This window comes from Thalassophryne amazonica, chromosome 15 (genome assembly GCF_902500255.1).
Source record: "Thalassophryne amazonica chromosome 15, fThaAma1.1, whole genome shotgun sequence".
Lineage (NCBI taxonomy): Eukaryota > Metazoa > Chordata > Actinopteri > Batrachoidiformes > Batrachoididae > Thalassophryne > Thalassophryne amazonica.
The window spans coordinates 29811103-29835054 of NC_047117.1; the positions used below are offsets into that span (position 1 = coordinate 29811103).

Here is a 23952-nt window from a genome sequence, read left to right on the forward strand (position 1 = left end):
ATTATTTTCAATTTTGATTCCCTGTAATTGTGTGTGCACCATTAGTAGACTAAAAGATTAATTGCAGCTAGCACAGATCTGTGTTGCATAACTCGAAGAGGGAGGTCATTCCATATGAAATGGACAAAAGCGGATGTGGATCTCTGATTGGCCTCTGTTTTTTTTTCCAGGGTTGATGTTTATATTATGGCACTTATGACATGCAACTGTTGAGTACAAGGAGTTTGATTTATACTGTATCACCTGTAGTGAAGGTGCTATACAAATAATACAGAGAATGTATTATGTATTGTCAACAGTCCACCTAAGAATAAATCCACATTTTGCAGACAATTAAAAAGTGTAAAAAATAGGGCATGCACACGTCAAAAAGCTTTATTTGATATAAGACACTGTATCAGTTTGTCATTTTAGGTCCGTCGGCATCCGTTTATTGCGATATCACAACAACTGTCTTATAACTTTTTTCTAATTTGGTAGTGGCATAACATTGTTCCATCCATTTTCTTCCGCTTTATCCGGAGTCGGGTCGCGGGGGCAACAGCTCAAGCAAAGCCGCCCAGAGCGTGAAGAGCTGGACCAGTGTGCCGCGACCAGGATGAAAACCACACTGCTCCTCCTGAATCCGAGGTTCGACTATCGGTCGAATTCTCCTCTCCAGTACTCTGGAATAGACCTTACCGGGGAGGCTGAGGAGTGTGATCCCCCTATAGTTGGAACACACCCTCCGGTCCCCCTTCTTAAACAGAGGGACCACATCCCGGTCTGCCAATCCAGAGGCACTGTCCCCGATTGCCACGCGATGCAGCAGAGGCGTGTCAGCCAAGACAGCCCCACAACATCCAGAAACTTAAGGTAGGACGGATTTCATCCACCCCAGGAGCCTTGCCACCGAGGAGCTTTCTAACCACCTCAGTGACTTCGGCCCGGGTAATGGATGAGTCCGCCTCTGAGTCCCCAGTCTCTGCTTCCTCTTCGGAAGACGTGACGATGGGATTGAGGAGATCCTCGAAGTACTCCTTCCACCACCCGACAACATCCCCAGTCAGGGTCAACAGCTCCCCACCCGCACCATAAACAGTGCGGTTGGAGAGCTGCTTCCACCTCCTGAGGCGTCGGACGGTTTGCCAGAATCTCTTCGAGGCCGACCGATAGTCCTCCTCCATAGCCTCCCCGAACTCCTCCCAGACCTGAGTTTTTGCCTCTGTGACCACACGGGCTGCGGCACGCTTGGCCTGCCGGTAACTGTCAGCTGCCTCTGGGGTCCCACCTACCAACAAAGATAAGTAGGACTCCTTCTTCAGCTTGACAGCATCCCTTACTTCCGGTGTCCACCACCGGGCTCAGGGATTGCCGCCGCGACAGGCACCAGAGACCTTGCGACCACAGCTACGAGCAGCCGCATCGACAATGGAGGTGGAGAACATGGTCCACTCGGACTCCATGTCTGCAACCTCCCCTGGGATCTGGGAGAAGCTCTCCCAGAGGTGGGAGTTGAAGACCTCGCTGACAGAGGGTTCCGCCAGTCGTTCCCAGCAGACCCTCACGATACGTTTGGGCCTGCCAGGTCTGACCGGCTTCCTACCCTCCCAGCGGATCCAACTCACCACCAGGTGGTGATCAGTCGACAGCTCTGCCCCTCTCTTCACCCAAGTGTCCAAGACACGTTGCCGAAGGTCAGATGATACGACTACAAAGTCGATCATCGACCTCCGGCTCAGGGTGTCCTGGTGCCACGTGCACTTATGGACACCCTTGTGCTCGAACATGGTGTTCGTGATGGACAAACTGTGACTAGCACAGTCAACAACTGAACACCACTCGGGTTCAGATCGGGGAGGCCGTACTTCCCGATCACCCCCCTCCAGGTCTCACTGTCGCCACCCACATGGGCGTTGAAATCCCCCAGGAGAACAATGGAGTCCCCAGTCGGAGCGCTATCTAGTACCCCTCCCAGGGACTCCAGGTACTCTGCACTGCCGCTTGGCCCGTAGGCCGAGACAACGGTGAGAGACCTGTCCCCGACCCGAAGGAGTAGGGACGCGACCCTCTCGTTCACCGGAGTGAACTCCAACACTTGGTGACTGAGCTGGGGAGCAATAAGCAATGCGACCCCAGCTCTCCGCCTCTCCCCATGGGCGACGCCAGAAAAATGAAGCGTCCAGCCCCTCTCCAGGAGTTGGGTACCAGAGCCCAAGCTGTGCGTGGAGGTGAGCCCGACTATCTCTAGTCGGTATCTCTCAACCTCCCGCACAAGCTCAGGCTCCTTCCCCCCTAGCGAGGTGACATTCCACGTCCCAACAGCCAGGGGCTGTGAGCATGGACCGGGCCGCCGGTCCACCCGCCCTCGACCGCCACCCAATCCTCTCTGCACCCGACCCCCATGGCCCCCTCTACAGGTGGTGAACCTGCAGGAGGGCGGGCCCACGTCACTCTTTTGGGCTGAGCCCGGCCGGGCCCCATGGGCTAAGGCCCGACCACCAGGCACTCGCGCGCAGGCCCCAACCCCAGGCCTGGCTCCAGGGTGGGACCCCGGGTCCGCCATACCGGGCGACGTCACGGTCCTTGATCTTTTACTGGTCATGGAGGTTCTGAACTGCCCTTAGTCTGACCCATCACCTAGGACCTGTTTGCCTTGGAAGACCCTACAGTGAGCACAAAGCCCCCGACAACATAGCTCCTAGGATCATCCGGGTACGCAAACTCCCCCACCACGATAAGGTGGCAGCTAGAGGGGGAGTCACAGTCACGGCATAACATTGTTCCCCTCTAAAATTCATATTCGTAGATTTGTTCATTTGGAAATGGCAGCCATTTTTATGCCAACATGAGCCATTTTGAGCACTTAAAGGCAATTTTCTCAAAAACTGTCTGATAATTTTTTTTTCTAATTTGTTTGCATAGATTCGTTTGTTTGGGGTCAAAATAACCGGGGCCAAAATGCAATGTCAAAAGGCGCCCGGTTATATCACATGGTTATCGACCTGAATCACAACTTAACAGACTTTTCAATTTCGTAAATGGCTTTTTTTTAACAAATGACAAACAAAATTCATATTTTTCGCTGCACTAGAGATAACTGTTCTACAGGTTAACCTTCTGTTTTGTTTCATGAACAGACATTTTGAAGAACAGCTCCTTACCTAACCCTCGGAGCTTCAGTATTGAACTGCATTAGTTCACTTTTTGGCATCTTTCAGAAATCCATGGAAATCCATAGATGAACATCTGTCTACAGCACAAGGTCTCAAAGATAATCAAGAGGCAAGAGAATGCAGTCTGCACATTGATAATGCTGCATGCTGGCTGTGTTCAGATGTTTCATATTGTGTAGGACAGTTTAACCTTAATGTACAGTAGTGTTCAGAATAATAGTAGTGCTGTGTGACTAAAAAGATTAATCCAGGTTTTTAGTATATTTCTTATTGTTACATGGGAAACAAGGTACCATTAGATTCAGTAGATTCTCACAAATCCAACAAGACCAAGCATTCATGATGTGCACATTCTTAAGGCTATGAAATTGGGCTATTAGTAAAAAAAAAAGTAGAAAAGGGAGTGTTCACAATAATAGTAGTGTGGCATTCAGTCAGTGAGTTCGTCAGTTTTGTGGAACAAACAGGTGTGAATCAGGTGTCTCCTATGTAAGGATGAAGCCAGCACCTGTTGAACATGCTTTTCTCTTTGAAAGCCTGGGACGTTCAAGACATTGTTCAGAAGAACAGCGTAGTTTGATTAAAAAGTTGATTGGAGAGGGGAAAACTTATACGCAGGTGCAAAAAAATGATAGGCTGTTCATCTACAATGATCTCCAGTGCTTTAAAATGGACAAAAAAAACAGACACATGGAAGAAAATGGAAAACAACCATCAAAATGGATAGAAGAATAACCAGAATGGCAAAGGCTCACCCATTGATCAGCTCCAGGATGATCAAAGACGGCCTGGAGTTACCTGTAAGTGCTGTGACAGTTAGAAGACGCCTGTGTGAAGCTAATTTATTTGCAAGAATCCCCCACAAAGTCTTTGTTGTGTTACAATTTGCCAAAGAACACATCAACTGGCCTAAAGAGAAATGGAGGAATATTTTGCGGACTGATGAGAGTAAAATTGTTCTTTTTGGGTCCAAGGGCATGGTGGTGCAAGCATCATGGTATGGGCATGTTTCTCCTACTATGGTGTTGGGCCTATATATTGCATACCAGGTATCATGGGTCAGTTTGGATATGTCAAAATACTTGAAGAGGTCATGTTGCCTTATGCTGAAGAGGACATGCCCTTGAAATGGGTGTTTCAACAAGACAATGACCCCAAGCACACTAGTAAACAAGCAAAATCTTGATTCCAGACCAACAAAATTAATGCCTCGCAGATGTGAAGAAATCATGAAAAACTGTGGTTATACAACTAAATACTAGTTTAGTGATTGCTAAAAAAGCAGTTTGAAAATAATAGTTTTGAGTTTGTAGTGTCAACAGCAGATGCTACTATTATTGTGAACACCCCCTTTTCTACATTTTTTTTTTTACTAATAGCCCAATTTGATAGCCTTAAGAGTGTGCATATCATGAATGCTTGGTCTTGTTGGATTTGTGAGAAATGAATCTACTGAATCTACTGGTACCTTGTTTCCCATGTAACAATAAGAAATATACTCAAAACCTGGATTAATTTTTTTAGTCACTTAGCACTACTATTATTCTGAACACTACTGTATGACTGAATGTATTGCGGTCATCATAAACTCTGAGGGATCACTGGGAACAAACAAGCTTTCACTGCCAGTTGAAGCACAGTTTGCCGGCAGAGCAGAACCACAAAGCAAGCAGTGAGGTGGTGAATGTCATGGCTGTTATTTATGGAATAAACAAAATGAACCAACTTCAAAAACATCTCTAAACAGATGATACATTAAAACATTGTCTTTCTTCACCTTCATGTTTAAAGAAGAAACTGTTAAGGTCCATGTGTATCAGCCATTGTCTGGGTTGTTAAAGAACATTACAGTATTCATACAAACACACAGCATATTGAAAATTACAGACTATATTACTGTTTATTTTCTCTCATTGTGATTCACCCTGAATAATTAATTTTTCATTGCAGGTACAATGCCAGTCCAAACTTTGGATACACTTTCCCATTGGGAAACTTTGGAGTGCTTTGTAATATTCATTGGAGTAGAGTATTTGTGTAATCCAGTGACTAATTGAGAGCTTTTTCTTATTTTGTATGTACTTTAGGTCATCCAGAAGGAAAAGGTCAAAGAACTAAATTTGCATGAGGTAAGCATTGACTCTTGGACTAATAGGTTAACTGCTATATCTGCCGTGCCCCCCAAACTTTGTTTGCTGCTTAAACTGCTTTTTTAGCAATCACAAAGAACACTGTGTAGTGTTGGCAAGATGAAGCCTTGATACTTCAGCAAGCCTCCCAGCCATATGGTTTACCAAAAGCTCCATTACTTGATACCTCAGGTCATTAGTTAAACACTCATTATAGACTACTTACATCCACTGGTAAAATAATGTCCCTACTTTGTGTCCCTAATGCTGCATGTACACATAATGATAAGTCACAAATGCCACGAAGTATACATTCTTGGCCGCTGATCACGAATGTGATGATTCGGGGCAGAGGCATCAGGTGTCCTCAGGAACAGCTGCAACCTGTTACCACGCGTTAAGATTAATGGCACGTGTTACTGGAGAATTATCAGGAACCATTACGCACAGTCAAGAATAATGATCCGCACTGTTCCGCGCTATTGCGTGTAACAGCGTATTTTTACGTTCTGTCACGTTGTGAATGAGGCAAATTGTCTACACACACACACACACACACACACACACACACACACACACACACACACACACACCCATATTCATACATCAGCTGCTGAACAATTCAGATCGCTCTAGTTTGCTCCTCAAAATCCACAGCAGAAGACCTTTGTGACTGCATGCTTAGTTGGGCTCTGTGTCATGGAGTCGCGCAAACAGGAGGAGGAGACTGAGAAAGCCAAATGTGTGGCTCCACGCGGCTCTTGTCTCACTCGTTTTCTCAAACATCAGGCACAGCAGGAGGTGGAACACCTGCAGGAGCGCGCTGAGGAGCATTGGAATAAAACTTTTAGCCGACTTGGTGTCACTGTCCTTCTTCAGCATACTGCAGCAATGAAACTGAATGCGGTGCAGTAGGGTTAAATTGTGCGCACATCAGAGAAGAACGCTGTCACGCTCTATTACGGATCACCACTAATCAAGACGGATCAACACGCTCAGTTGCGACCTCCACGACATGAAGAAAAATGAGGGTGGTGCGTGACATTCGTGGAAGATTTTTTTTTTTTTTTGACAAACAAAAACATGCTCCACGAGAATCACAAATATCCCACACCAACACACACTGTTAAGAAACCTATTCAGATGCGTTAAGTCACGTTACATTCGGAACGCGCCCTGCCTATGTGTAAATGCACCATAAGGTGAATAAAATGTCTGCAGGTAGCAGCGCTTTTTCTTGTCATGCACTTGTTTTGTGGAATGATCTGCCTGCATCAATAAAACAGTCAGATTCTGTAGAGACTTTCCAGCCCAGACTTAAGATGCACTTATTTTCCCTTTTGTATGGCTAGCATTCTAGCATAGTATGTTATTATGATTTCTACCATTTTAAATTCATTTCATTAGTAAACGGAGCGGGCCGCGGCCTCAACCTTATCTAATATCTGGATCTTTTAGTGAAGCTTAGGGCGATTGGCCGGCGATCACCTTCGTATTTCTTCTGTGTGTCTTGTTGCTTAATGCTGACAAATTATACTGTATTTGTTGTCTTTCTGCCGCCTGATTCAGTTTTTTTTTTCCTCTCTGTTTGAGGTGCAGCTCCATCCAGAAGTGGGAGTGGGGGTCTTCATCTGCAAGCCTCCCGTCCTGTGCACCAGCATGGACTCCCAAAATTTCCTGTATATTCATATTGTGTTGGTAGCATGGCCCAAGCAGAGGGTCACCCCTTTGAGTCTGGTCTGCTTGAGGTTTCTTCCTCAAATCATCAGAGGGAGTTTTTCCTTACCACTGTCACCTGTGTGATTGCTCTGGGGGTTGGTAAGGTTAGACCTTACTTGTCTGAAACACCTTGAGGGAACTTTGTTGTGATTTGGTGCTATATAAATGAAATAAATTGAATTTAAATAATGTGTAGCACACTTACTGTGATATTAAAGCTTGAGGCCGCAAACGTCTAGTACATTATGAAACACTGATGAGGTGATGACATAATCTCTGCCTATTTCAGGTAATTAAACAGTCACTGCCAAATGTGGCAAATTGAATTTTAAAACACATTGATCACATCTTGTGTGGAGTGAAGCACCACTGAATGCATTTGCATGAGACGTGCATGTTACTAGATGATGTTGAGCTTCACAAGAACTTCAACCTGTGCTTCTTGGTCAGTCCACTTTGCTTTTGAAATGCCAAAGAATACGAGGTCTATTAGAAAAGAAACTGACCGTTTTATTAAAAAAAAAATCAATATGGATTTGATTCATATGTTTTTACGTCAGCCAAGCTTGAACCTTCGTGCGCATGCGTGAGTTTTTCCACGCCTGTCTGTGATGTCATTCGCCTGTGAGCACTCCTTTCAGTTGAGTGAATATCTGAGAAATTGTTTAACAGCAGGGCATGTTCCAACTTGTCCTTAAGGCTTCCAACGGAGGTGTTTTTCCTGTGGCGGGCTCGCCGCGTCAGCTCACAGCCGGCGCGCCAATCCGTCCACACGTCTTTCATTAAAAAAAATCTCCTTTAACAGTGGAATGTCCGGATAAACTGCTGATTCCGACCTCTTCTGAAAGTTCTCTGTTCTCTCACGACGTTCTGGGTCAACAGAGGCTTAAATTTGGAGGTTTTCAGCTTGAAACAGGATGACGACGTCGCCTCGGAGCGCTGCACGACGTCCCGCTCCGTGGGAAGTCCTTACAGCGATAGAAACAATCCAAAATCTCTCATCAGCCGTTAAAATTTTCACCGAAAACCAGCTTAATTTGTCGAATGGTATCCACTCGGATGTGCCTCACATTTTTGGAAAAAATTTTGATGAAGCACAGCGCCAGTCTCTCAGCAACTTCTCAGACAAAGGAATTCCGACGAGGGGGCTGGACCACTCCTCCCACAAGGCATGCTCACAGGCGAATGACGTCACCAACAGGCGTGAAAAAACTCTCGCATGCCCATGAGGGTTCAAGCTTGGCTGATGTAATCACACGTGATTCAAATCCATATGGTTTTTTAAAAAAATAATAAGGTCGGATACTTTTCTAATAGACCTCGTATATCTGGTCTTGTCTTTTGTCTGTATGTTGGCATAAACCATCAACCGTTTTCTTGCGGCCGCTATCATGTGGTTGAAAGTTTCTATCTCAGCATGTCACATCACTCAAATCTTGCATAACATGCCGGATGATTTGACTTTACACAGTTCAGAGCAACAATATCAAGTGTTCACGTTCTTCTTTCATTCATCCCTGGAGACGTTGCACATGTGCGTCTCAAGGTTTCACCAGTGTAACAGAATGGCTTATATTTCACTGATTTAGTTCCTATCCATGTAGGTGAGAGGTTGTGCTTTTATTTCTTACCAAGTGTTGTAGGTCTCGGTTCAGTATTTCAGGGGCTTCACAGTATTTTGACTGCAAAATAAGATTATAGCTCTGCTCATAGTTATGGCAGTAATTTTTCTGGACTGTCTGCAACTCATATCTGCCTACTGTGTATTAACATTAGCACAGTGGTTCTCAATCTTTTTACAGTGAGTACCACCTTAGAAAATATTTGGCTTTCCAAGTACCACCATTACAACTGGAATTAAAATAATTCAGTTAAAATTGTGTTAGTGAGGATTTCTTCTCCCAGGTAATCTGAGATATAATGCAGAGATAGTCCATCCCACCTCACAGGTGTGGGATATCAAGATGCTGATTAGGCAGCATGATTATTGCACAGATGTGCCTTAGGTTGGCCACAATAGACAGATTTGTGAATAGTATTTGAGAGAACTCTGTCTTGTGTTACATAGAAAATGTTTTAAGTACAGCTCATGAAAACTGGGAGCAAAAACAAAAGTGTTGTGTTTATATTTTTAGTCAGTGTATTCCAACCTCAATTCATGCTTTCAATGATGCCTTTAACAGTGGTGAGTAGGCCTGTCTATTTGTCGATCTTGGTATAGGCTTTAAGGTCATCCATGTAAAACAAAATGGTTGATCATGTTGCCATTTTGTACCTGTAGTTGAAGATAGTGGTGCTAGAGTAATGCAGAAGAGGAAAGTTGGTTCCTCTTCTGCATTACTCTAGTTTCCTGGTTCTCTCCCTCAGCCCCAACCAGTCCCAGCAGAAGACTGCCCCTCCCTGAGCCTGGTTCTGCTGGAGGTTTCTTCCTGTTAAAAGGGAGTTTTTCCTTCCCACTGTAGCCAAGTGCTTGCTCACAGGGGGTCGTTTTGACCGTTGGGGTTTTACATCATTATTGTATGGCCTTGCCTTACAATATAAAGCGCCTTGGGGCAACTGTTTGTTGTGATTTGGCGCTATATATAAAAAAAAATTGAATTGAATTGAATTGAAAGTCCCCCTGGAAGATATCGCTGTTGATGATGATGTTGATGCCACGGGGTGATATTGTCCCCTTATTGCTGTTCAGGTTTGGTGGTTGTCTTCCATTTTGATATATCTCTTTTGGTGAATGCTGTCATCGTCGTGAGATTTTATGGATTTCAAGGCATTTTATCCCACTGTGGGTAACAGAGTCTAATGTTTTGTTGTAGTCAACCCAAGCTGTTGTGAGGTTTTTCTTTTTATGAATAGTAAGTCTGTGTATCCATAGCTATCGTTTCTATAGTATTTTTTGGCATGCTGGTAGCAAGTTCTTGTCCGCCAAGTGCTTGTTGGTTCTGCCCATTGATATCAATGTGAGACTCTTGGAAATTGTAGGCAGCATGACATGGGCCAACAGTTTTTGGGATCGCCAGTATCAGTTTTGAAAGAAGATAGGTGGTCAATTGTTAGCATATTTGGGCACAGTGCTGACAGGGGGTTAAACCAGAAACTTGCTCTTGCAGAATGAACAGCATTCCCCGTCCTCCTGTCAAATATTAACAGTCCAGTCGATCTTTAATGTGGACTCCAACTATTTACTTACATAATACTACTACACAACATGTCTTCTGCTAAAATGGAGTTAACCCCATTTTTGCCCTGTTTTTGCCAAAGTTATGGGATTAACCCCATTTTTGCCGAAGATGTGCTGTGTAGCAGTTTTCTTTAAATCAATCAATCAATTTTTTTAGATAGCGCCAAATCACAACAAACAGTTGCCCCAAGGGGCTTTATATTGTAAGGCAAGCCCATACAATAATTATGTAAAACCCCAACGGTCAAAACGACCCCCTGTGAGCAAGCACTTGGCTACAGTGGGAAGGAAAAACTCCCTTTTAACAGGAAGAAACCTCCAGCAGAACCAGGCTCAGGGAGGGGCAGTCTTCTGCTGGGACTGGTTGGGGCTGAGGGAGAGAACCAGGAAAAAGACATGCTGTGGAGGGGAGCAGAGATCGATCACTAATGATTAAATGCAGAGTGGTGCATACAGAGCAAAAAGAGAAAGAAACAGTGCATCATGGGAACCCCCCAGCAGTCTACGTCTATAGCAGCACAACTAAGGGATGGTTCAGGGTCACCTGATCCAGCCCTAAGTATAAGCTTTAGCAAAAAGGAAAGTTTTAAGCCTAATCTTAAAAGTAGAGAGGGTGACTGTCTCCCTGATCTGAATTGGGAGCTGGTTCCACAGGAGAGGAGCCTGAAAGCTGAAGGCTTTGCCTCCCATTCTACTCTTACAAACCCTAGGAACTACAAGTAAGCCTGCAGTCTGAGAGTGAAGCGCTCTATTGGGGTGATATGGTACTATGAGGTCCCTAAGATAAGATGGGACCTGATTATTCAAAACCTTATAAGTAAGAAGAAGAATTTTAAATTCTATTCTAGAATTAACAGGAAGCCAATGAAGAGAGGCCAATATGGGTGAGATATGCTCTCTCCTTCTAGTCCCCGTCAGTACTCTAGCTGCAGCATTTTGAATTAACTGAAGGCTTTTTAGGGAACTTTTAGGACAACCTGATAATAATGAATTACAATAGTCCAGCCTAGAGGAAATAAATGCATGAATTAGTTTTTCAGCATCACTCTGAGACAAGACCTTTCTGATTTTAGAGATATTGCGTAAATGCAAAAAAGCAGTCCTACATATTTGTTTAATATGCGCTTTGAATGACATATCCTGATCAAAATGACTCCAAGATTTCTCACAGTATTACTAGAGGTCAGGGTAATGCCATCCAGAGTAAGGATCTGGTTAGACACCATGTTTCTAAGATTTGTGGGGCCAAGTACAATAACTTCAGTTTTATCTGAGTTTAAAAGCAGGAAATTAGAGGTCATCCATGTCTTTATGTCTGTAAGACAATCCTGCAGTTTAGCTAATTGGTGTGTGTCCTCTGGCTTCATGGATAGATAAAGCTGGGTATCATCTGCGTAACAATGAAAATTTAAGCAATACCGTCTAATAATACTGCCTAAGGGAAGCATGTATAAAGTGAATAAAATTGGTCCTAGCACAGAACCTTGTGGAACTCCATAATTAACTTTAGTCTGTGAAGAAGATTCCCCATTTACATGAACAAATTGTAATCTATTAGACAAATATAATTCAAACCACCGCAGCGCAGTGCCTTTAATACCTATGGCATGCTCTAATCTCTGTAATAAAATTTTATGGTCAACAGTATCAAAAGCAGCACTGAGGTCTAACAGAACAAGCACAGAGATGAGTCCACTGTCCGAGGCCATAAGAAGATCATTTGTAACCTTCACTAATGCTGTTTCTGTACTATGATGAATTCTAAAACCTGACTGAAACTCTTCAAATAGACCATTCCTCTGCAGATGATCAGTTAGCTGTTTTACAACTACCCTTTCAAGAATTTTTGAGAGAAAAGGAAGGTTGGAGATTGGCCTATAATTAGCTAAGATAGCTGGGTCAAGTGATGGCTTTTTAAGTAATGGTTTAATTACTGCCACCTTAAAAGCCTGTGGTACATAGCCAACTAACAAAGATAGATTGATCATATTTAAGATCGAAGCATTAAATAATGGTAGGGCTTCCTTGAGCAGCCTGGTAGGAATGGGGTCTAATAAACATGTTGATGGTTTGGATGAAGTAACTAATGAAAATAACTCAGACAGAACAATCGGAGAGAAAGAGTCTAACCAAATACCGGCATCACTGAAAGCAGCCAAAGAGAATGATATGTCTTTGGGATGGTTATGAGTAATTTTTTCTCTAATAGTTAAAATTTTGTTAGCAAAGAAAGTCATGAAGTCATTACTAGTTAAAGTTAATGGAATACTGAGCTCAATAGAGCTCTGACTCTTTGTCAGCCTGGCTACAGTGCTGAAAAGAAACCTGGGGTTGTTCTTATTTTCTTCAATTAGTGATGAGTAGAAAGATGTCCTAGCTTTACGGAGGGCGCAAAGAAAAACTGGAAATGGGTACATCGAGAGAGGGTTTTAATAGATTCCGATATCAGCTTCCCCCTGCCAGTGTCCCCACAGCAGATCAGAATGGGAATTTGGCACATTTTACGCTGAATGCCATTCCTGTCACAACTCTGCATTATGTGGAGAATGGGCAGTGGTGGTCTTGAACTGGGACCCTTCTGCTCTTTTAAAAAACACATTAAGCACTTGGCCACCCCATCTGTGGTTTTAAGAGATGGTTCTTTATATACAGCAGGTAAAATAACTATTGAACATGTCAGCATTTTTCTATGTAAATATATTTCTAAAGGTACTCACTCGCTCATCTTCAACCGCTTACTCCACTTAAGGGTCATGGCGGGGCTGGAGCTTATCCCAGCAGTCATAGGGCATGAGGCGGGGTACACCCCGGACAGGACGCCAGTCAGGGCCATAGACAAACAAACACATTCACGCCAGCACGCACACCTACAGACAATTTAATGATTCCAATCCACCTAACCTGCATGTCTTTGGATGTGGGAGGAGGTTGGAGCACCCGGAGGGTACCCATGCAAACACGGGGAGAACACGCAAACTCTACACAGAAAGGCCACAGGTGGGAATCAGTCACGACAGCTTCTTGCTTTGAGGCAACAGTGTTAACCACTAAGCCACTGTGCAGCCCTTATAATGGTGCTATGGACATGAAATTTTCATGAGATGTCAGTAACAACCCATGTAATCCACATGTATAAAAAAATCCAAAACAAATAAGTACGAAAATTAACTTATGGGTAATAAAATGGAATGACTTTCCACATCAACTTCAAATCTTACAGATTCTGTGGACCTATTCTATGAACTCTGATCTTTAGCTCTTTCCATAGATTTCTCTTTGGATTAAAGTCAGGTGAAACCAGTGAATAGTTTCTTTGGCTGTGTGTTTGGGATCATTGTCTTGCTGAAATGTTCACCCTCATTTCTTATCCATCATCCTGGTAGATGGCAGCAGATTTTTTTATCAAGAATGTCTTGGTACATTTTTCCATTCAACCTTCCTTCAGTTGTATGCAGTTTGCCAGTGCTGTATGCTGAAAAACAGCCCCACATCATGATGTTACCACCTCCAAACTTCAGTTAGTAGGGTGTTTTTGGGGTGATGTGCAGTGCCATTTGATCTCCAAACATGGTGTGTATTGTGGCATCCAAGGAGTTCAGTTTTGGTCTGCAGACTATATTCTCCCAGCATTTCAAAGGCTTGTCTAAATGTTGTGTAGCAAAATTTAAGTGAGCTTCAACATGCTTTGTCTTCATCAGTGGAGTCTTGCACTGGAGTGTGCACGTAGGTCATGGCGGTTGAGTACATTACTTGTTAGTTGTACCTGCTGATTCCAAGTCTTTCTGAAGCTTTCCACAAGTGGTCCTTGGCTCTTGGACAACTCTTCTGATAATTCTTTTTAGTTTTCTCTCAGAAATCTTGTCAAGAGCACCTGGTTCTAGCCACTTTATAGTAAAATGATGTTCTTTCCACTTCCGGATTATGGCCCCAACAATGCTCACCTTGAACATTCGGAAGTTTAGAAATCCTTCTGTAACCAATGCCATCAGTATGTTTTGCAACATTAAAGTTGCGAAGATCTTGAAAGAGCTCTTTGCTTTTACCCATCATGAGATGTTTCTTGTCTGACACCTTGGTCATTAGACACCTTTTTGTGGGCCATCAGTTAGGACCGAACCAGCTAATATTAATTTGCACTGATAAGGGGTGGGATTGCTTTCTAAATATGGATATTTCAGCTGGTGTCTTGGCTTTCTATGCCCCTTTGCACCTCTCTTTCTTCAAGTGTTCAATACTTTTTCCTTGTGTCTTTTCATTACACCTAACTTAATTTACGGACAGCTATGGTTTGATTTCTTTTTATATGTGTAGATTACTTGCGTTGTTACCAACATCTGGTGAAAATGTCGCATCAAAGGCACCTTTAGAAAAATATTTATGGAGAAAAATGGTGGCATGTTCAGTACTTATTTTACCTGCTGTAATTGATTAATTTGACTGCATCAGAACCTTAAACATAAAAACCTTGCTATGATGTTTACAATACATCTAACAGAGTCTAAGGAACAGTGTCTGTCTTTTTGAAAGCCTGAGCATTATTCTGTGTAAGAGCAGCATTGTCGTGTTCTCTGCGAGTTCCACTCGTCTGGTTATATTGTATGTTGTTTTGGTTTATTCAGGTGTTTTGTGTGCAACTTGAAATGAAAGCTTTGAGGATACATTCACATGATTTGAAGATGAGGTTTTGCCGAAAAGTTGTTTTAGATTGCCAGATCTGTACCGTTTGAACAGAAGAGAAACACTGATCTATTCACCAATAAAAGGATCTAAGCAGATATCTTAACAGAGGATTAGCCTGGGTTTCCAAAAATCTGCAAGAGTGAAAGCTAAAAGCCCCCATGCTGTCCCTTTCAAAGTCAGTTGTCCAGTGACCATACATAAAATAGTCCGTGTATCTATAGAAGCAGTACACAATTGGGGAAAAATGTGACTTTAAGAAAGGTTTTGCTGACTGTGACACCCACTCACTGAGTCTGTCTATTTGTGTTGCTGAGAGACTGTTGTCCAAATTTTATTTGTATTTTTTACAAAATGCAGAAACATAATTAAGTGGGAGGAGACATTCTAGAAGTTTTTGTTCTCTTTGTCTGTCTGACACAGTCAGTCATTTGAGCTAACGCTAGCTTTTACGCTGGCGAGTTGTGGCCCGTTGGCCTCACGCCTGTTGCACGTGTCAGTCTTTGTCAAAGCAGGAATGGGGACAGAGAGTCCACTTGAAATGATCCTGTTTAAAAAAGGATTTGTATCAGTAAGATGGGCTGCAATTGACTTATTTTTATAATTATTATTATTATTATATTATATATTATTATAATAATCCATTGGTTGTCATCATTAAGGTAACTTGTTTAATATAATGATTGTTATTTTTCATTATTCTGTTGGTTATTTTATGAGTCAACAATTATCCTTTGGGTGATTTACCAGTAAATCATGCACATAAATTCTACCAATAACTTTGAGTCTTGCATTCAAATATTTTGTTATGCAGTTGTTTAAAAATCCTAACATATAAAGAATATTAAGTGCCAAAAAAAAAAAAAAAAAAGTCAGTGAATAAAAAAATCAGGAAAACAATCTTGCACACAGCTTTGGAAAAAGACTGAAAATTAAATCCTGACATTTCATAGGACTGTAGCAAACAATTATTTTTATGATCGGTTAATCGGTTGATTCATTTGTGGATTAATCGATTAATTGTTTAGTCTAAATGTTCGAAATGGTTAAAAATATGATTGGTGTTTTGGGCTCCAGCCCTCCGAGACCCAATCTTGGGTAAGCGGTTGAAGAGCACATGATGTTCCTTATCAGCATTTTCTGAATCAATGTTTGAATATTTTTCAGAACAGTTTTCCAAGTTTGTCATGAGTAATTTGCAGCACTGGTGAGAATTTTGGTATCATCCACTTTCACACATTCTGTCAATTGTTTAGTTCCCGTTATACCTCTTCTGTATTATATTTCAACAGTGGAGTGGGAATCGTGTTTCTTGCTGTAATTGCTAACTGAAGCTGTTGCTCATGTGAAAGCGGGTGCCGCAACCAGCAGGTGGCAGACACGTTTATGGGATATTACAAAGGCTAAACACAGTTGTTTTTTGTTGTATCAGAATTCACCAGATTTGAATTAGGGGTGGGGAAAAAAAATTATACAATATTGCGAAATTTAAAAAGTCCAAAAATCAGTATATTTAGATGGTGGTGGACATATAGTATTTATTTATTTATTTTGTCACCAGATGGCAAAATGTATTGTAGATCCCATAGTCCCAATTTGAGTATTACTTTACATCACATTAATTTTAAACAGACTAAGAATTCTTAATGGCGGACTGCAGAAGATTTCTCCAGGCATGAAAAGCCTTGTTCACATTACAAGTCAAAATTGTATTTTTAGCACATCCATATTGTATCTGGCTTGATTTTTTTTTTTTTTTCCTGTGGCAGTCAGAATTTTTCCAAGCAGATTCAAACCACATATGGAGGTGGGTTTGATGTATGATTCAAATCGCATTTATGCAAATCTGTTTCAATCTTAACATCTTAGTCGCTCAAATAGGATTTCAACGTGTCTTCTGCATCATTCACAGTGCAACATGAACAACCATGGTGTAGTTCTGGAGAGACAGAAGTTGATTTGAGGTGCCTTACCTGTGGCGTTGGAATAAGTGGAGAAAAAAGTCCAAGAAAACAGTCAAACAATGGAGAATGGTGGCACAACTCGGCAGTCTCCTCTGTTTCTGTTGCTTCCTTGCATTTACGAGATATTTTGTACCGGTGCTCCACATAACCATTGCAGACAGAAATGCACACAGTTTAATGTTATCCTGTTTTTCCTGTGTGTAGCCTATTACCAGAGCAGTCAATATGAATTGAACAGTGGTGGGCACAGATAACCAAAAAATTAACTTCGATAACAGATCATCAGATAACTGAAAAGTTATCTTTGATAAAGATAAACCAATAAACCATCCAAAAATGTATCGGAAGTTACAGATAACCGATAAATTCCAGTATTGTCTTTGGTACATTTGCAACTACCAACAAGCTGAATTTGAGTTTTAACACCACAATTGCTTTTGGAAGCATCAAAAGCGACAAAAGACCCAAACAGTGAGCCCGCACTTCTATGTTTGAACATGCTGCCCCCTGCTGGAAGCTACACAGAAGCACCCTGAGAGCAGCCACAAAGCCAGCTCTCTACCAATCACAATGCTCCGGTCAGGCGGAGGTCTTGGAAGATAAAGGCATGCTGACTTATGGTTTGGTGTGAATACTGATAGAGTAACTCCATTAATGTCAATTCTGTCATTTGTACAAAGTTAAAATATTACATATCTTTTAATGCTGAATAATGCACTAATTCTGAGGTTTTGTAACAAACACAGATCACAAAGGATTCTGAGTAAAAGTGCCTCTGCTAAACACTGATTGGTTCAGTCATTCATTATGTAAACCAACACGTTAATGTGACGTGTTGTGTGTTGGTGTTTACAGATAAATGTGCTTTTGTAAAATATTCCATTTTTATTTGTAAAAACAGGCATGTTTACGGAGCCCTGGAAGTGTCATCGCAAAATGTTTTACATGTGGAGAGAATGTGCGCTCATTTTATTATTTTTATTATTTTGTTATTAGTTTTATGATGTACGCATGTTTTATGATGTTGTAAAATGTGCACTCAATATTGTCTTGACACATAAATGTTGGCTTTACTCTGCGAGTTTTGGCCCTTTTTCAGATGATTTTTCATTCATGCGAGAATTTTTTGGATCAAGTTTCAGGTTAATCGCACGTCCTGCATCATGTAGTGTACATGGAGTAACAAGCTGCGTTTAACATCTCACGAGCACCTCCTGATCGCCGATCGTATGGTCGAATTAAAATCAAGTCCAATAATGGTTTTTAAAGTTATCTAAAAAGATAATCCGATAATGAAAACATTATCTTCGATAATTATCTGTTATCGGATTATCGGAACTGTGCCCACCACTGGAATTGAATTATGTCAATGTGGACACACAGATCAGATCTGGTCACTCACTATACATAATGTGGACAGTCAGTCAGTGAGATCTGATTTTAATAAGATTTGCAATAAATACCATTTGAACTGATGGTATAAACAAGGCCAAATTGAGTACAGATAATTTCTTATTTACTCTAAAGGAGCACCTGCCAGAGTGTGCAGAAATTAAGGATGGGGCAGAGTCTTTATTTGTTTTAAAAACATTGAGCTGTGTGGAGCATTTCTGAGCTGAACCTGTGGTGTGCTGAGGCGGGGCATCAAATCAGCTGTGCAGCTGTGCCTTAGGGTTATACACTTGGCAGTGAGTGGGCAGGCCACCGCTATGCGGAGTCATCTGATTTTGGCATCTGAGGCATCTGGTTTCTGAGCAAGGAAAATATTCATCAAAGACAGGAGGTGATGGTGTAGTGGTTAAGCAGTAGGGTTGAGACCAGAGGATCCTCAGTTCAAACCCCCATCTTACCGTAAAATCACTAAAGCCTGTTTCCCACCGAATAATAAGCCATGAATAATGAGCCATGCATGGGTGTGTCAGCGACTATTCGAAGAATGACCCACGTTTTCATCTATCACGTATCTGCTAATAAGGTGCCTCTCTGTACCCCACATGTGCCCCGTAGCAGCATCTAGTGAGCCACGACTGACCTGTCATTAGAGCCTCGAATGGCTCGTATCAGCCACGCTAAGCCATGTAGTGTCGTGATGGTGCCATGATAACGCGATGTTGGCGCACGTTTAGGCATGGGTTTGGTCCAAAGTGTGGGTTTTTAATTCACAGATTCACAGCAGCATTTAAAGATGCCACATTTTTTAAATGCAGTCCGAAAATAGACGCTCCAGTACAGTCCTGCGGTTGTGCAGTGTGCGCCAGCCTGCTGTCCACCAGCTAAACCGAACCAAGGGTTCCTGGACAGCTGCCTTTGTGCTTCTTGTTGGCTCTGTGGGTCGCTGGCTATATTTTTTCTGTGGCTTTAAACACACACACACACACTGTGATCCCACGTTTAACTTTGTGCGTGTATTTCTGAAAAATCGCTCTTTTGCGCACGGTGCCATTCTGCATACAAAATGAGGTAGCTGCCTTAATTATATACACCTGTGGATCACTTAAAAAAATATATACACATATATATATATATATATATATATATATATATATATATATATATATTTCTTCCGCAGCTTACAAGTCACCATGATACAACTTTTAACTTTGTGTTATGTCTACAAATTGTTTTTTTGTGCGCTCTCGTTATGTGTTGCTGCACAGCTCTGCGCTGCTTTTAGCGGCTTCACTGGAGTTATTTCTTCCGTGGCTACACACATCCACTTTCACATAGTCATCCAAATTTTAACTTCATGTTCATCCAATATTGACTGAAAAATCACTCTTTCTTGAGCTGGCGTTCTGCCTAAATGCTCCTTTGGAGCGTGATGAGTCAGTGCCTCAGTGCATTGTGTGCACACACAGTGGAGCTCATGTGATCCATTAACAAGATATTAAATCAACCATAGACATACCTTAACAGCTAGGAGCTCTATTATCAAGCTATAAAAACATTAAAAAGTTACCTTATGCTGTTCAAAATACATTCCACATAGAGCAGGAAAGAGAGGAAAAAAGCGTCCAGACAGTCCTCTGTGATTCCAGAAGCGATTAGAAGTGTTTTCAGCATCCAAGGTTTGGCAGAAAATGATTAATCCACTACAGAATAATTATTTATATACAGCGCCCAGTGCACAGAGAAGGTGGAATTGTGTGCGCAAGAGGGGAGCCACTCCAAAAACAGCCTCTCAGGGCCTGCGCAGCTGCCAGGCGCATGGATAATGAGCTTTTAGCAGACTCGTAAGCACCATGCACATGCCTCTAAAACCTCATACACAAACTGCCCCATGCTGTTGTTGCTAAATTTTGAACATCTTGAAATTAGCGCCACGCTCAGAGAGGAGCCTCGTTAACTGAAGATAATGCCTCTCAGAGCCACTATTCTCCCACAATAGTTGAAGAAACCCTCTCGTAGCAAAGAAAACATGCTGCCTGGCTCATTATTCATCCTTCATTATTCGGTGGGACCCAGGCTTAAGAGCCCAAAACTGCTCCCGGTGTGTAGTGAGAGCTTTGCATGGCTTGATATCTATGTACGAGGTCTGTCAATAAAGTATAGGTCCTTTTTATTTTTTTCAAAAACTATATGGATTTCATTCATATGTTTTTATGTCAGACATGCTTGAACCCTCATGCGCATGCGTGAGTTTTTCCACGCCTGTCGGTGACGTCATTCGCCTGTGAGCACTCCTTGTGGGAGGAGTCGTCCAGCCCCTCGTCGGAATTCCTTTGTCTGAGAAGTTGCTGAGAGACTGGCGCTTTGTTTGATCAAAATTTTTTCTAAACCTGTGAGGCACATCGAAGTGGACACGGTTCGAAAAATTAAGCTGGTTTTCTGTGAAAATTTTAACGGCTGATGAGAGATTTTGAGGTGATACTGTCGCTTCAAGGACTTCCCACGGAGCGGGACGGCATAGTGCTCCCAGGCGCCGTCGTCAGCCTGTTTAGAGCTGAAAACCTCCACATTTCAGGCTCTATTGATCCAGGACGTCGTGAGAGAACAGAAAAGTTTCAGAAGAAGTCGGTTTCAGTATTTTTTCGGGATATTCCACTGTTAAAGGAGATTGGGCCCACACATAGTGGTGGAAGCTCGGGAGCCGCAGAGCACACAGGGCCAGACTTGGGAGTCTGAGAAAGAGCTGGAGTATATGGAGCTGGAACCAGGGCCAGGTGGGATGCAGATAGCCAAGGGTGAGGAACTAGGAGGACACAGGTGAGCAGCTCCACTGTCTAGGAAATAAGGTTATCTGTTCAGGAATTGTTGACAGTTCATGAATTATCTTCAGAGGTCAGGTGCTGCACATCTTGTGACACAGTTCCAGTTATTGCCGGACTTGACTTGAGAAAAGACTTGGAAAGTCCTTAGCTGTTCTGCATCAGAGCTCATAAAGTTGTTGGTACAAGTTCTTGGAAACAGTTGTTGGTACAAGTTCTTGGAAACAGTTGTTGGTCATGCACAGTCACAAACAGGAGCAGCATGAGAACAGGATCTCACAGACATGCAGGAACTTAACTGAACGTGGGTAGAGCTGTGCGCTTCAGAGGCAGAGAGCAGATGAGTTCCAAAGTGACGTCGTGCAGAGAGCAAAGGAGACTCCGCTGCCCTATTACCTTCCTCTCCACAACATGGAAGATCCTATCAGGCATCATAGCAACCAAGTTGAGTATGCACATGTCAAGACGTGAACACAGCTCAAAATGGCATTGGAAAGCTACTGGTTGACTGAGCAGTACACCAGGAATGGAAGACCAAGCAGACCAACCTGAGCTCAGCCTGGATTGACTACAGGAAGGGCTATGACTCAATGCCTCACACATGCTAGAATGCTTGGCATTATACTGTACAAGGCTAACTGTACACTGATAACCTTCATGAGGATCTCAATGGGACTGTGAAAGACATCACTGGAGGCCAACTCCAAGGCAGTCGCACAAGTGCGAAATATACCAAAGTGAGGCACTGTCCCCACTGCTGTTTTGTGTAGGCCTCAACCCTCTCACCCAGCTCATTACAAAGAGCAGCTACGGATATAGATTCAGGAGTGGAGTAACCATTAGCCATCTCTTGTACATGGACGGCATCAAGCTGTAAGCCAAGAGTGAGTGAAACATTATATACGGAGTGTGTGTATGTACAGTGGGGAAAATAAGATTTGGAGAAGATCTGTATGGAGGAGTGGACCAAAATCCCTGTTGCAGTGTGTGAAAACTTGGTCAAGAACTACAGGAAACGTCTGACCTCTGTAATGAATGTTTGTACCAATTGTTAAGCTCTGTTTTTCTAGGGGTTCAAATACTTGGGTGATTCTTAGACTATGGGCACTTATTATGTCCTTTGATTATATTGTATGAAAAACAGAAAAAAGGGGAAATTTCACACTTTTATAGTTATCTTTACAATGAAAGTGTGTTAAGAAATTTTTTCTAGTAGTCTATGATGACTTTTTCACCTTTTTTCAACATCATTATATGCAAATATTGCCGTTTTGTGCTTGTCCCACACCCAGACTTTTGATCTTTAATGATAAAAATGAATGGTAAAGAAACATTTTTTTTCTAATGTTTTAAAATATCTCTGAATAAAATATCAGTAAAATAATCAAAACATAATTGGGGTGTTCAATGTCATACAACTGTTGTGATTTTTTTTTAAAACAAAATGTAGTTGTCCCACACTATTGCCGTAATTTCCACCACAACACTGTAATGTGTGAAACAGGAGTTAATCTCAAGACTGCAACAGTAAGGTTCACGTTAATGTGGCTTCACTAAAATAAAGAAGCAGGAATTTTTTTTTTATTATTATCCAATTCCTGGTATTTGTTGTACTAAAAAATATTCTAAAATAAACCAATTTATCGGTCGTGATCACTGATCTGTATGTAACAGTGGATCGCTCATTGGCCCACACACACGCTGTACAAACCCCTGAAGCAAAAAAGGCCGCCATCTTACCACTCACAACGTATGCAGACCACACATAGAAGGCTTATTAGAACGTCAACAATTTCGAGTAATAACCAAGCTGATTCTCTCATTTCCTTCTTTTTGTTCTACAGTTAATCTAACCTTCATCCCTCCTAATCTATATATCTGCCACGATTAGCTGTTTGATTTATTTCCTTTCTTTATTTTATTACATTGACACATTCTTCCCTTCTATTTTCAGTTACTCAGATCTCACTGGGACAAATACTCAATTCTAAAAATTATGATTCATTAATCAAAGTTTATACAAGTTTTGTGTAATCATCAATAACCTTATCTATCTGTCTATATAATATATGTAGATATGTTGGTGCAATATCATGAACAAATGTAAATAAGAACAAAAGTTGATGGAAAATATAGCAATAGTGGATTTTTTAATTGTTGCAGTGAAAGAATAAAACACCACATAACTGGCTACAGGAGAGTTGGTTTTCCCTTACAATGACTATTTATTACACACAGCTCTACGAGCTTCAGCCTAATATTAGTAGTAAAGCTCAGAGCAACAAAGCCTAAAGCTCCAAAACAATGCACAAGTAGACCGAATGTCTTAAAATAGTTTGTCCAACATAAAACTCAGTGTGGCTAAATGCAAGCCACTTATTATTATTATTATTATTATCATCCATACCTATATGGTGGAATAAGGGATAGAACTCTTCAAATTATTGTTCATTACTTTGCATTTCAGTCATACTCATAGGTGAAATGTTCGTCCTCAGCCTTTGAACTGGCGATTTGCGCAGTTTATACCTGCACATGAAGGCATTTTTTGGCAAAATCAAAAAGAATAAAATTATGTGTGGCTGGTTAAAGGTGGGTAGAAAAAAGCTTTCAGCAGAGGTACACGTGAGTGGTAATATGGTAGCCAATTTGCTTCAAAAATACTGGCCAATGAGCTATCCAGTGATATATGGGTGATTCTTAGACTACGGGTACTTATGTCCTTTGATCATATTGTATGAAAAACAGAAAAAAGGGGAAATTTCACACTTTTAGTAGTTATATCTTTACAATGAAAGTGTGTTAAGAAATTTCTTCTAGTCGTCTATGATGACTTTTTCACCTTTTTTCAGCATCATTATATGCAAATATTGCCGTTTTGTGCTTGTCCCACACCCAGACTTTTGATCTTCAATGATAAAA

The 23952-nt window shown here is 41.8% G+C and overlaps 1 protein-coding gene across 1 annotated transcript in view; it reads left to right on the plus strand.

Moving 5' to 3' along the window:
- Positions 1-23952, plus strand: part of rnf24 (ring finger protein 24) — a 98478-nt gene that overhangs the window by 58926 nt on the left and 15600 nt on the right. Inside the window, exon 4 of the mRNA XM_034188819.1 lies at positions 5243-5284. Within this exon, the coding sequence (XP_034044710.1) occupies positions 5243-5284 (42 nt within the window). The remainder of the gene's footprint in view (positions 1-5242; positions 5285-23952) is intronic.